Source organism: Lissotriton vulgaris, chromosome 6 (genome assembly GCF_964263255.1).
Source record: "Lissotriton vulgaris chromosome 6, aLisVul1.2, whole genome shotgun sequence".
Taxonomy (NCBI): domain Eukaryota; kingdom Metazoa; phylum Chordata; class Amphibia; order Caudata; family Salamandridae; genus Lissotriton; species Lissotriton vulgaris.
The window spans coordinates 256,087,058-256,101,777 of record NC_141694.1 but is presented as its reverse complement, the minus strand read 5'-3'; the positions used below and the strand labels follow the sequence as shown (position 1 = coordinate 256,101,777).

Below are 14,720 nucleotides of genomic sequence, written 5' to 3'. Positions count from 1 at the left end.
CACAAGCCACTAAAACCTTTGATCTGAACTCTAGTGAAACAAATTATATTGGCTAAAGATGACCAACAGGACCTACACAAGGGGTTCCTCCATTCTTTAATTGACTTCCTAGGAATGCCATTTAAATTAAAGTATTGTTGCCATCTGCTCTGGAAGTACATATTTTACACTACAGATTGCAAATGAGTGCTGTATGGTCTATGCATATGGAAAGTATTTCTCTACTCTTGAAAATATTCTATTTTAGGTTCAGTCTACTAGACATCGCATGAGCTGCTTTTTGTGAGGGTATAGGGAGGCTTACTAAGAATCTAGAGGGGCTTTGAGCCCGCCCATTGCTTCCCATTGATTGGCTTTCCTTGCTACTCTCATGTACCTGCTTCTAAATCATATCCCAGCTTGCCTATCTTGTGTTTGTCCCTCTCATGGAGCACTGCCTCTTTACAATGGTAGGAAAGTGGATTCTTATGTGGCATGGTTGTGAGACCTCACCATATAACGATATCACAATTTCTATAAGTTCCATTTAGGTTTCTTTAACAAAGACATGGGTATCTGTGGCACAGAGCAGCCAAGCTTAGACAAAGGAAAAGTGTAAAGCATTTAGAAGTATCAAAACAACGGGTAAGTAAGAAACACAACAATATCAATCCAGCACCAATTTATAAATATAGAGTGTATTTTTATCTTAAATTAGATATCAAAACAACAGAAATCTATAAAGGGGAACCAGAGATGTGATTTTGAAAAGGCAATTAAACTCTTTTAAGTTCCAAAAAACGTTTGTTATTGGTGTTGCATTTGCTAGTCAATGGGCCTGCATGACTACCAATCCTATCTTCGACTAGCCACAACAGGTTGGGAGCCAGTCATGGGGACCACCTAGGTCCAGGGAGACAGTTACATGTTGGGTCCAGCAGTCTCAGAGTCCCTGCAGAAGATTTCACTAAGTTCACGGTTCCAGCAAAGAAGGGCTCCTGATGCCAGGAATTCAGGATTCTGAACATGCTGGAGCTGTGAAACAGATGCGGTGAACTTCAGGTGTTGTCTCCTGCCTCATGCTCGATCTACCTCAATGCCCCAGTCAAGTCCAGTGTAGGCCTGGTTGCTACTGGTCGACTAATCTCTGGTTACAGCAGTCTTCAGCAGTTGCCCACACGTGAGTGTCTCTTTCTTGCAGGAGGACCAGGGTCCATTTCGATGATGGTCCCGGGTCCAACAGACTTAGGGACTCCTAGGGCAGATCAGGACTCTGCCTCACAGCAGGCATTTTGGCACCCAGAGTCGGACAGTTAATCCTGGGCAGCTGGGCTCTAACAAGTGCAGGCTTCTTTCATATTTCGTGGCACTGTAGCTACAAGATGAAGTCAGCCAATTGATTCTTGAAGTCACTCCTTCTGTTCTGGCACACATAGACAATTTTCCCCCGAGTGGACACTGCAGGCTCAGTTCTCTCTTTGCATGACCCTTGGCTTCAGCAGGTGAATTCCAGTCTTTGGTGCTGCCTCTCTTTGCCAGGTCCAGGGAGCAGCAGGGCAATCCTTCTTCAGTCTCCTTTCCAGTGAAGTCGTGATCTGAGGACAGTGGGACTGAGGTAGCACTTTTATGCCATCTTCTTGTTTGTGGGAGGGGAGGACTTACTAGCCAATGGGGCAATTGTTCCCAAGTGGCTACCCAGACCACTTAACATCACTTCATTGGGGTTTGGCCCTCGAACATTACCAAGATACCCCGCTCTATCCTAAACCAAGATGGTGCAAGCCTTCTTTCACTATGCGGAGCCCTAGACAAACCCAGCATAATAAGCAACTCTTCCTGGAAAACCAGATCTGCAACAGGTTTCAAACAAGCAAAATATCTAGGACAGGTAAGGACCAATGTACTGCAACACCAATAAGTTCCCTTTTTTATTTATGTCCAACAAGGGCCCACCTCTCTGGATTAGATGCCCATCATCCCAATATTTAGAATTATACAGCAAAAAAGAGAGTAAACGTTTTTTTCAATCAATCGCAAAGAAACTTGTTTAAAGTAATAAAGCTTCAGAAACTTCCAGTTGGTGTTGATAAAAATAGTTCTTTATTAATTGTCTTTTCATGGTAAAACAGCCAGCAGGGTTTACTCCTCTGGTGGAGATTCCAGCCTACACAAAGGAAAGGGGCAGGTCAAGGTGTGATCGTAATTTGCTTTACTGAGGCAGCGGCCTCTTGGAAGATAGCTGGGCCATCTGGGGACACCGCCTGGTAGTCATCCAACTAAAGGATGTCACACCTCCTCCTTTCAGAAATTCTCTTTGTTTCTGGGTACGCTTCATACTTTCTAGCAGGGGCAAGCATGTTGTCAAGTGCTGTAAACAGACTAGAAATGCAACAGAAGGTTTAGAGAACAATTTAAAAGTTACCATAATTTCGATCTCAACAATGAATCTTGTTTAATTTAACAATTAATTTGATACCTTTCAGTAATATCTTCGGTAATCCCAAAAGTTATGTTAGCACAAAGCGCTCTGGCTAGTGAAACTCCATGTTAGCTAATGGGACCACCTACCTTGCTACAGTGAAAAACAGCAATTTTGTGTTTTCACTATCAAGTTATAATAAATACAAAGGAACCATGCCCTTCTTTTTAATATTAAGCACCCTAAATGATGGGTTACCGAGGCCTTCCCTAGGGGTGGCTTACTAATATTAAAAAGGTTTCGACTAAGGTTGATGTTGCCATTTCGGTTTGGCAGGTTTAAAACTGCCAGTCTAGGCTACAGCGGCAGGCCTAGAGTTCCGTTTTCACCTTGTTACTGTAGCGGTGGTACAATTAAGTGGTGCAGTCCACTGGTGACATTTAACTTACTAGCCCTGGTTACCTCTTTTACAATATACTAGAGACTGAAAAGTAAGTTAAATGAGCCTGTTGGGTATTAGCCAATTGTACACGTAGTTTTGAGGGTCAGAGCACATGCACTGGAGCTGGGACAGCAGGACCCAGTGACCTACAGAGCACAGAATCCAGCAGCATCACTCCAAAAACATGGGGGGTGAGGACTGGGCTGGTAGACCACTTTGGAATTTAGTCATCTGTCAACCCCAACATTGCCAAATTTATACCTTCCTCCAAATATTTATTTGGACAACTAAAATCACAAATACAGGATCTAGATTCCTTTACATTTTAGGCTGCTACCACACAGATTCTATTTTCTACTTTTAACTTACAATTGCGAGAGTAGAACATTTGTCCCAATCCTTTGGAAACCTATATGGTTTTCAAAAAGGCAGCAGTATGTTTAGGTGAAATTTCAAATTGTTAGCCTTACCTCCTGTCCATATCCAAATACATATGTTCAGCTTCCTCGAACCTGCTGAAGTAAGCTGCAACTTCAGCCTGCTTCATGAACTCACTCTGAAGGTTGCCAAGCCGCTTCACAAACTCAATGCCTTGGTAATCTCTGCAGCGCACAAAAGCTTGCTCAGCAGTTGGAAGATCCAGTTTTTGGAGAGCAGCTTCAGCTAACAGGCGCCTGTGTTTAAAAGAAACATTTAGAAGCGAGGTTCCCATGAGGAAATGCACATTACTCAGGTTTACCATTTAGATAATTTCACAGTGCAGAGTGCTATGTGAAGATGTATGCAGAAACAGCTTAATTTTTTATACCTTGCCAGATGTGACTAAGGGCCTGATTACGACTTTGATGGTGTAGCAGCAGGCCACCACCCCAGCGCCCCACTGCCACAACGCCAACATCGACCGCTGACCGCATGCCAGATTAGGAGTTTTCTCCTGGTTTGCCAGGTGGTCCTTTGGCGGTCCCTTCACCGCTGCTGTCCAAAGGCTCATAAAGTGCATTCCTGCATGGTATGGACTGTGAAGCCAAGCCGTGCAGGAACAGAGGGTGCATGCACATGGGAGGGGGGCGGGGGCGAGGGGGGGACGCGACACCATATTCCCACCTGCATGCATACCCAGGCCCTGAGGCAACAGGGGGCCCTGAAGGGCTCTCGAAGTTTCCTCACTGCCACACTTTTCATGGTCGGGCTCACCGTCATGAAAACCGGGGCGGTGAGGAAACTCGCAATATGCTTGGTGGATCCCCGGCGGTCCTATGCCGGTCCGACAGCTATACTCGGAATCGGACGATTGGACCGCTGGTGCGCCAGTAGCCGCACTGCCACCGCTATGCCACTCCAGGTTTGGCAGGCCACAAACCACCAAATTCGGAATTAGCCCTTAAGTATTCAGGGCATCAGTGTTCAAATATTAAGCATATGCAAAGTGGTTTCAAACACCACACGCGACATGACATATAACCTCTTTATATGGGATAATTGCATTATACAAACTAAGCTTCCAGGAGCAAGGGAGTGCTAGAGAGAGCAAGACGTATATACAGTATGCTGTACAGAGAGTACGATACATAAAACCATTTGGTCACCTAAGTTGGAAGCAGGTGTGCAAATTGTGTGGTTTACAAGTGTACATTCATGCTCTGTATTCACAAAATGTGAATTGACACCTGAAATGTGATATTACTCAATATTGGTGTAATATTATATATGAGCAAATCTGCTCGCATAAGCAGAGAACTGGCATTCCAGAGCAATGATGCGGTATAAACTAAGGAGACAATGACAAATCTGCATGTTTGTGAGTATTCACACGCTTCTCCAATGCACCCTCACACCCTGGATACTGTCACAGAGTTACTCTTGTCAAACGCACAAGGAAATAAATGCGTATCCCAGATGGGAATACCTCCAATCTTGGTGAGAAAGCAGGCAGTTAAGAATCATGTGGAGAATAATGCCTTTACATGTGGGGACTTGGAATATACAAACTAAGTCTATAACTACTCCTAGGAAACTATGACTGTAGCAGCTTTCCAGGAGTTATTCCCAAATATAGAATTGTTTTCCCAATTTAGAAACATGAATACAGCAGTCTGGTTTACACTTATTTGAGCAACAGGCCCTTTGCCATTGCCACAGTAATTCCTGGAGGCAGTGGAGGCTGTGACGGATATGAAGGATGGATATTTCACAGCACTGTCAACTAACCAACGGTCCGTTACAGTATGTTGAAATAAAAAGGTCTTGAAATGGCAGATTTCTTCTTTGCTGAACTGAAAGTTGGATGGGTGAGCCTAGTATCAGGGGTATGTCATTCCATACACCTGCAGTACAGACAGAAGTTTTGCGTCAGACATTTCGCCTTTCTCGGCTTTGGCCTTTCTAGGCTGGCTTGGTCACGTATTCAAGAGAAGCAGGTTCTGCCACAAAATATAGACTGAGGTAAACATGCTTATTTGTCATTATGTGCTACAAGAGCAGTATCTTAACACAGACCCCTCATTTTCATATGAAAAGAATGTGAACACATCTTTTCAATGAAAGCTTTTCCAGTAGGCAGTGTCTGATTCCGGGAAGACGGTGAGTGCAAGAATTCCACAGCCTCGTGTTAGAAACCACACAGACAGTCCAAGTCACCTTTCGTCTGTTGGTCAGATATAAATCACTCTCTCTGTTCTGTTCTATAACCAATCAGACTAAATTTAGAAAAAACGAATATTTCCTTACTACTGCAAACCATGGCAATTTCTACTATTTTCTCAATACAGAACTTTTTTAAATTTAACATCTATATTTCTGCACTGCTTAAGCCATATCGTCATCTTCAGAGCCTTTTAGCCCCATATGGTCACAGTGAAAATGGGGTTTTGTTACATGGATTTCTAGTTCTTCTTCATAATTATCAGTGAAATAATGTTATGTGATGTGATTTTCTAAACAGATTTACTGCACTTAGTGACTTCGATCCTTGAAATAGAAGTATATAAGTGAAGGTACATACTATCTCAGAGTACCCGGTCACTACTGAGAAGAGCTGGTACGCTCCCATTAGACTAGTCAACCCCTATTAAGAAGTGCTAGCTAGTACCCTCCATTTCAAAATCAAGAAGTGAATGCACATATTTAAGTACTTTGTAATTATTTTAAAATAGTTGCACCAGTGACCAGCACTTAAACTTTGATTGTAGTATTTCAATTTTTTAATACATTTGCTTATGGTTTCTTTTATACCCGTGGATGATATATGCCAATTTTTATGTATAAAATTGATCTATGCCTCTTTTATGAATTTCAATGTAAATCTGAATAAATATTTTGATTGATTGAAGTATTGAATAACTACACTACACTGCGCCTAAAAAGAGAACCAACCTACTAACGTCATCTTTGGACAAGTCCTTACATTAGATTGCCTTGCCATTCCTTAGCATTCCTAATAAAAGAACAAAATTAACAAGTGTACACATTGGCTAACACAATGATTGAATGCACTCAAAGACAAGGCATATTCCATCACAAGGTTTAACAGTGATCAGTGCATAAAAATATGTTTTACCAGAGTCTGGGATGAGGGTTGTCTTCGATGAATTGAGAAGCTTCTTCTATGCCAACCTTTTCAATCAGAGCCCGACTGTCCCGTAGTGACCGAATTTCAAAGTTCATGAGGTAATCTTTGTTTGGCTGTTCTGGATTCTAAAGTTGAAAACAACAATTTTGAATTAGTACAAATTGATATGTTTATACATTTCCTCACTCAATCATATGACTGCTAGTTCCTACTTGCAATTCTCGATTTTACCTTTAATATTTCATCCAAAAGGACAGATTTTATTTCCAAGTCTTCAAAATTACAAATGTATCCAGAGGTTTGAATTGGTTCCTACAAAAAACATAAAACATTTTCAAACATAATGCACAAAGTAGTCTGAATATATTGAATGTTAAAAACATGACATTAAAAGTTAAACCATTTTTCAATTCATTCTGAATTTTAGCTAGAAAAAACTGAACATTTATGAAAATGGAAAAGCACTAAAGCTGAAATCTGTTTAAATGACAGTGGATACATTACCTCACAATAAAAGAGGTGCTAAAACATGTGTTTATTAAATTAGCACTTGTAACGTGATATGGAATTGCACTTACCTTCAGTAACACCTATTCTAGTAATGACTATCTAGACGCAGATTCCTTACCTTACAATAACCCCCAGGCATTAGACTAGATCCAGAATATTTTAGTGAACAGTACCGCTGTATGTCGGTAGGCATGCAGAGGTACTACGTGGGGTCATCTGCCCCAGAATTTATGTGAGCGGTCATCAGTCTCTTTTTGCAACTTTCCACAGCAGGATCGCGGAGCCACAAAGAACACTGACCAATGGTGTGAGGAACAAGGGCCCTGAAAAGGGAACAGCCCTGTACCTAAAACTTTGTTTGCACAGCGGGGAGGGTGGGTAGGTTAGTAAGGAAACTACGGCTAGTTAGAGTCTCTCCTACAGATCGGCATTACCGAAGGTATGTAACTTGTTCATCTGACAGAGAATTCTAGCCATAGATTCCTTACTTTTGAATAGATACCCAAGCAATACTTCCCCAGAAGAGGGTCTGGAAACCCGACAAAGAAAGAAAGTCATGCACAATCAAATGGTGCAAAGTGCTCATACAGACGGACTTGACGGTCTAGGAAGTAGTGCTTGGTGAACATGTGCAACAAAGCTCACGTTACAGGCTGACAGAAGTTCAGGACTGGAACTCTGTGTGCTAACACAGTGTTTGCAGGTTTTGCCCTGTGGAGTGAGCACACAAGCACTTCGGTGGTTGCGTCTTGGCCATGGCATAGCAGATCTTCATGCAGAGGACAATCCATTAGGAGATGGTTAGATTCTGCCTTCAACAGCCAGTCATTGAGATAGGGGAAGACTGGAACCCCTCACCTCTGCAGATGAGCTGCAACCACCGCCATCATCTTGGCGAACACAGAGGGATGCTGGTAAGGCAAAAAGGGAGCATGGCTTTATCTTTCATGGCTCTGACATACTCCATGAAGAGTTGATTGTCCACCTGGAATGATCGCGTGTGGTCAAGATAGAACGACAACACTCTTTTTGGGTCCAGCTGGTGGATTCTGTCCTCTTCCTTAAAGGGATGAGGTGGAGCCTAAAAGGTAGGCAGGGTGATGTACTGGCCTATGTGGAACGGGGTGACAATCATTGGGAAGAAGGTTTTTAGGGCGGCTGAGATGACAGCGTTTACAGTTTACAGACCCTCCAGCAAAATGTAACTGCCACCAGAAAAGCTGTCTTGATGGTGAGAAGCCTAAGAGGGCTGTTATGATGCAGCTTTAAATGATCTTACATCAGAAAAGTAAGAACCAAATTGGAGTCCCATTGAGGCATAGTGAGGCAAGCTGGAGGAAACATGTGTTGAAGACCTTTAAGGTACTTATTTACAATAGGGGACTTTAAAAGGGAAGCCTGATCAGTGCTTGAAGGCAGAGGATTGACAGGTTGGATGGGAAACCCTCCTCTGTTGATGCGAAAGGAGATCAGCCTGAAGGGGCAGCCTCAGCAGAGAACCGATGGACATGCTCACCAGCTCGGAATACCAGACTCTGAGCCCAATCCAGGGTCACAAGGATGATTTGGGCCCAGTCATACCTGATCTTATTAAGAACTCTGGGCAGAAGTGATATTGGCGTAAAAGGCATACAGTAGGCCGGAGCTCCAATCGAGATGAAAAGCGTCTCCGAGCAATAGCCACCTTGGAAACTTCAATCCATAGAACTGCTGACATTCCACGTTCTCGGCAGAGGCGAAGAGATGTAACCAAGTCTCTCTTACAGCTGAAACAGACCTTGTACCACCACCATTCGTGATCCGCTAGGCATCTTCTGCTGAGTTTGTCCGCTAGTGTTGAACCAAGGAAATGCCCTGATGTTCTAGTCATGTCCAGAGGTGCAGGGCCTTTTGACAAAGGGTCCACAACCTCACCCAACCTGTTTGTTGTAGTATCACACTGAGGAGGTGTTGTCTGTGAATACCTGCACAAGTCTTTCTTTAATGGAGGGTAGAAAGGCTTTCAAGGTCAGCAGGATTGCTCGGAGCTCCAACAAGTTGATGTGTCCAGAATCCACTGGAGACCAGACTCCTCTGATCTCCACCTCTCCCAGATGGCCACCCCAGCCCAGGAGTGGCATGTGTTTCACTACAGTCAGCTCTGGTTGGGGAAGGAAGAGGGGTCTGCCGCTGCCCAATTGTGGCTCGTTTACCACCATGGCAGATCTTTGCAGTGACCTCTGAGCTCTGGACCATATCGAAGAGCTTTCCCTCATGCTGCGGCCACTGGACTTTCAGGTCCCACTGCAGAGCCCGCATATGCAAGCGGGCATGTGTCACAAGCAAGATCCAGGAGTCCATGAGGCTCAGCAGCCTCAGAGCCAGTCTCACCACATCGAGTAGAGAGGTTGAAACATCAGTATCATAGCCTGAATAACTTGGACTTGCCACTTGGGAGGATAAGCCCAGAAATGGCCAGTGTACAGAATAGATCTGGTGAAAAGGAGTATCAGAAAGGGGATCAGCTGTGACTTTGCCATGTTGATAGTTATTAGGGAAAGGAAAGAAAACTTGGCTAGTCAGCCACTAGTATGTACCTGGGCCTCCATGTTATCCTGCTATCACGGCTGTTTAAGCTAAGCGCCAGCACATCTTTGGGTAACCGATGTGCTCTATAAATTTATATGGTACAAAGAACAAATGGCCCTAGTGGACCCAACGTTTAAAAATACTATAACATCACCTGTGGGAATGATTCAAAACAATTTGACAATGAATGCAGTTCATTTAAGCAATAGGAACACAGATTTTCATGTTCTCTGGTAATGTGACAAAAGTACATGTTCGACAGGTTAAATAAAACCAATTCAATTCAAAAAGGTGCCCCAATGGGAAAGCAAAGGTAAGTGCAGCATAGAGCAAAAGTGAGGGTAAGTGGGAAAGGGAGAGCAGTGAGCAATTTATACATCTGAATCATATGAAATGCCAATCCGGCGTATACTGCATTGCCAATCTGTTCACAAAACGATAGTATATGGACACATAGAAGACCTAACACTGTTGTCCACAAAGGTAAATGCAATGTATAGCTGTCGACATTTTGACCCTGAGGGATGAATGTAGACAGCTTGAATTCTTACAATAGGGTCTTCATCAGGACCAACTATGGGACACCTAGGAATAATTAAAGGTCATTAGGTACAGGTGATGACACATTGAATGAATTATAATCATTTTTAATCGAATGGGCAAGGAAAAAACTTTTACCCTAGAACCACCAGGAGCATATGGTAATGAGTGGAAAGAAGATGGACCCACAGGCTCCAAAGTCAGGAAAGGATGTCGAGTATTTGTCTGGAAAAATATATTAGTAAAATTCAGCAAACATGAAAGTTTGGGGTTTAATAATGGTTAAAACGACTAAACTACAGTGGTCCCCAGACATAGAGATAAATCACTTACTTGTTGGCAAAGGATAAGTACTTAGGCTTGAATGAATCAAAGTCCCAAGTGTCTAAAAAAAGAATAAGAGACAACAATTGTGTTAGTCTCCACCACCTAAAAATGAATGGGTTTTAAAATACAAAAAATCGTCCCTTTGGACTGAGCCTCAGTCACATACCTGTAAAGCACGACTTGCATCCGTCTCAATACACTGAAGATGGAGCATTGAGTCAGCAGATGATTAAATACCGGCTCACGTGGCTCTGAAGCGTGCGCGTGTTACTTTCTGGTGAGCAGCAGCAGAATGCTGCTCACACGAAGCCACCGCGTCACAGGGAATCCTTCACCGGCAATTTCAAGAGGGATTGCCTCCCTTCTTAAAATCCGGAGTGTTTGAAGGATGTCCTTTCTTCACGGAAGACTATTTGAAACAAGACCAACAAGGACGCTTCACTGGTAGGGGTAGAGGTGGATATGGAGGCTGTCTAAAGTTTCCCACATTCTCGGAATCCTCTGGATCCAATAGTGCTGGGAGTCACGCAGACCAACCAGGGACAAGTTCTGGCTACAATTACCAGGACAGCTGGTACACACCACCACAGGGACCCCCTGTTTTTTAGGGGAGGCAAAATTGCAACCACCTAGAGGCTGTGGTTATAACGAAATCAAGGTTAACAGCAGGCCCAAGAAGAAAGGGACCAGAGATGGGATGGGGGCCAGACCAAAGAACAGAAGCAGGTCCGGTTCCCACCGGAGACCCACAGCGAAATTCAGACCAGGCGCCGTGTATACAGGTGGTAAATTCACAGAGCAACCCGATTATAAATGTATCCTCTTATTTGCTCACCTCAGATGAGGAGGGGGTACTTTGTAAGAGACTATATTTTGTGCCTACCGCCCGCCCTAACCAGTTCAATATCAAGGTGGAGCTACATCATTTCTTCAGGAAGGTGAGATTGAGGTACCATTTAAAAAATTCTCCCCTATTTTCTTCCAGATCACACATTGTTCTACAAGTATGATCTACTTTCATGCTACCAGCACATCTGGTCTCTAACAAAATACTGGCTTATGAGAGTGTGGTTTCTAGGGATGTTTTGAAGGTATGCGCTGAGCGACAGTACGCCAAATATAACGTCCCCAAGTCAGAACGTGAGGCTATACAGTCTTGAAGAATAATGGACAAATTGTCATCAAGCCTGCGGACAAAGGCGAAGCCATAGTGGTCCAAAACCCGAATGACTACAAGATGGAGGTCCTTAACCAACTGGGGGATGGCATCAGCTACACCTGCCTGAGGACTGACCCCACTAAGGAGTTGCTTGAGTTGATTCTTAAAGTGACTGAAGAAGGTTGCTAAATGGGTTTCTTATCAGATTTGGAATTCAACTTCCTCAATCAGAAACAACCTCGCTTCCCCACAATCTACAAATTATCGAAGGTATACAAGAGTCTGGAACATCCTCGGGGACGACCTATAGTCTCTGTTTACAGCTCCCTACTTGAACCACTCTGCAAGTACGTTGATTTCTTTTTTAAACCTATTGCAGAAGCAACCAGCACCTATATAAGGGACACCATGCAGACTATCAGAATGGTGGATAACCTACCCTTCAACCCGACAAATCAACTTCATGTGACTTTGGACATAGTATCCCTGTATACTAGTATTCCACATAAACCAGCCTTCGAGGTCATCTATACTGCCCTCAACAAGAGACCAGCGCCCACCCTGGTACCTACAGACTTCATCGTCAAATTATTGGAGATTGCCATGATGTACAACATTTTCTTCTTTCGGGGAGAATACTATCTCCAAACCAAGGGAGTCGCAACGGGGGCTAGCTTTGCTCCAGATCTGGCTATCATATATATGGACCACTTCGAGGAGACTTTTGTACTCAGTGAAAGGAACCCATACTTGGAACATCTGAATTTATGGAAACGGTACATCAACAATGTCCTACTCATTTGGACGAGAACATCTACTGAACTGGACAACTTTTTTGAATGGCTTAACCAACGGTCCACGGATATTAAGTTCACTTTGCACTCAGATTGCAGCAAAATTGACTTTCTGGACATCCCTATTAAAGTGGACAACAACTTGCTGTACACCACCTTATTCAGGAACCCGGCAGAATGAAACTCACTGCTTAAATATAACAGCCATCATCCCAGAGGGCTGTGTGATAACTTACCCTTTGGGCGGTTTCTGAGTATACGTAGAAATTGCTCCCACAAGGATGACTATCTGTCACAGTCTGAGAGTCTCACTGATCGTCTCATTGAGAGGGGATACCCGTGGAGGTTGGTGAAGCAAGCAAGAATAAGAGCCTGGTTTAACCCAAGGGAACACCTATTGGTTGCCAGAACATGTCAGGATAACCTTGACAAACGACTGATATGAGTCACTACATTCTGTACCAGCAGTAATGCCATCAAACAGATCATCAATCACTACTGGGAACTGATCTCTGATGATTTGGGAATATCTGAACCACCCATGCACTCTTTCAAGAGGGGAAAGAGTATACATGAATATGTGGTACACTCCCTATCTTCCAGAGATAATTGGACACTATAAATGTGGACATTGTAAAGCTTGCAGTCTTACCATTCAGACAAAACAACTGACATACAAATACCATAAATTGATTTCAAAACCCATACAAATGTAATTCACCTGATGTCATATACTAACCTGTGCCCATGTGATCTGATGTACGTTGGACAGACAAGTCAAAAAGTGAAGGCAGGTTTGTTGCAAAAGTGCAGCAGGGTTAGATGTGGCGTAGTGGGGGCACCGTTAGTATAACACTTTCAGGAAGCAAACCACTCACCAGACAACATTAGATGAGTTATACTTAAAAAGATCACTTTGGCCATTAGGGGAGGTGACATCCAACAGGTTCTGAACATGCGAGAAGGTAAATGGATGCACACTTTTGATACAATCCAGAATGGACTTAATGAGCTGGAGGCCAGCAGCGCCCATTTTCCATGCCTGGTGAGGGAGTGAGCAGTACAACTGTGGCCTACCTCCGAATGTTTTGTGGTATTGGCAGGACCACTCATTTAATCATGTAAGGGCCACCACTTACGTCATCGTATGGACCGAATATATATGTCAAGGCGTTTCTATGTATTCATGTTTTCATTTAAGAATTATGCTTCATTATACCGTATGTATGGAGTTTTTAGGCATTATTCAGTAAAGTAGTGTGCGTCCATACATACAAAGGAAGTGGGTTTGCTCATTTGATCCGCACATCTACTGACTTTCTGAGTCCATAGCAAAACTATCTAAATTCCACTTGAAAAGAGGTGCCCACAAATGGTGTTTTCACACCCATCCACTGGGGTGTCAATCAATCTAGAGATCCAAAGGATTTATGTACACTACACCCAAGCACACCTAATCATTACTTCTATGATCCAATCAAAGCATATTACAAATGTTAGAGAATTGTAAAGAGAACAGTTTCAAAGAAGTTCTTGGTCCACTCTCTTCAAAGAGTACTCCAGTCAAATTTCCAAATCAGGTCTTGTGTGTTTTACTTCAAAGGCAAAAATGTAGAAACAGCAGCAGCCGATGCGCGTTTCGCCCGCATGGCTTTTTCAAGGCTGCAGAAGAATATATATGCAGTGCTTTTTAAGAATATTACCTAAATTAATAATATCTCAAATACAGACATACAGTTTTTACTATCTCAACCCCACCATGTGTAAGTCACAACAACATATGATCACAATCAATCTTAAGTTTTTTATATTAACAAAAAAGTTAATGACTTATTGAACGAGACCCTTCATGGTCAATACCTCCTAGAGGACAATCCAAGTCATATTAATACAGTGAATCCTAATTTGTGGTAAAGAAAAAAGCCAAGTGTATCACCCAACACTAGTGAAACAGGAAGAAACAGTTATTATATTTAAAGCAGAAAAGAACCCATCATCTTGTGCAGATTAAACTTTCGGTGATTCGTAATTTTTTTCTCACCTCAAAATAGAGTTTCATATCAAGGATTGTGGTTATAGCTGGCACGTTGGATTCGATATATTGATGATAGCCTTCTATAAATAATCACTTTCTAGAAGGAATATAATGCGAAGATTAAGTCCTCTGCTATCCGTATTTAGTATGGAGAAGAAGGAAAATGATTCGGAACTTAAGAGTCAGATGCACTTAATGGTTTTTCAAAATTTATGATAGTCGGCATCCCACAACCGAAACGATCTGCCTCGAGTATAGTATAACGTAGAGGCTTTTAACTGAATAGAGCCAATCTACTCCATCATATTAAATGATTCATCACTATAAACTCTAATTTTCAATCGACTAATCACTAGTTGTGTGACTCTAATCTAAAATC

At 42.8% G+C, this 14,720-nt stretch overlaps 1 protein-coding gene across 1 annotated transcript in view; it reads right to left on the bottom strand.

The window, feature by feature from the left end:
- Window positions 1-14,720, bottom strand: part of WDR35 (WD repeat domain 35) — a 531,383-nt gene that overhangs the window by 257,027 nt on the left and 259,636 nt on the right. The window contains exons 18-20 of the mRNA XM_086926288.1: window positions 6,640-6,720; window positions 6,397-6,533; window positions 3,311-3,514 (exon numbers count right to left, since the gene is read on the bottom strand). Coding sequence (XP_086782414.1) covers window positions 3,311-3,514; window positions 6,397-6,533; window positions 6,640-6,720 — 422 coding nt within the window. The remainder of the gene's footprint in view (window positions 1-3,310; window positions 3,515-6,396; window positions 6,534-6,639; window positions 6,721-14,720) is intronic.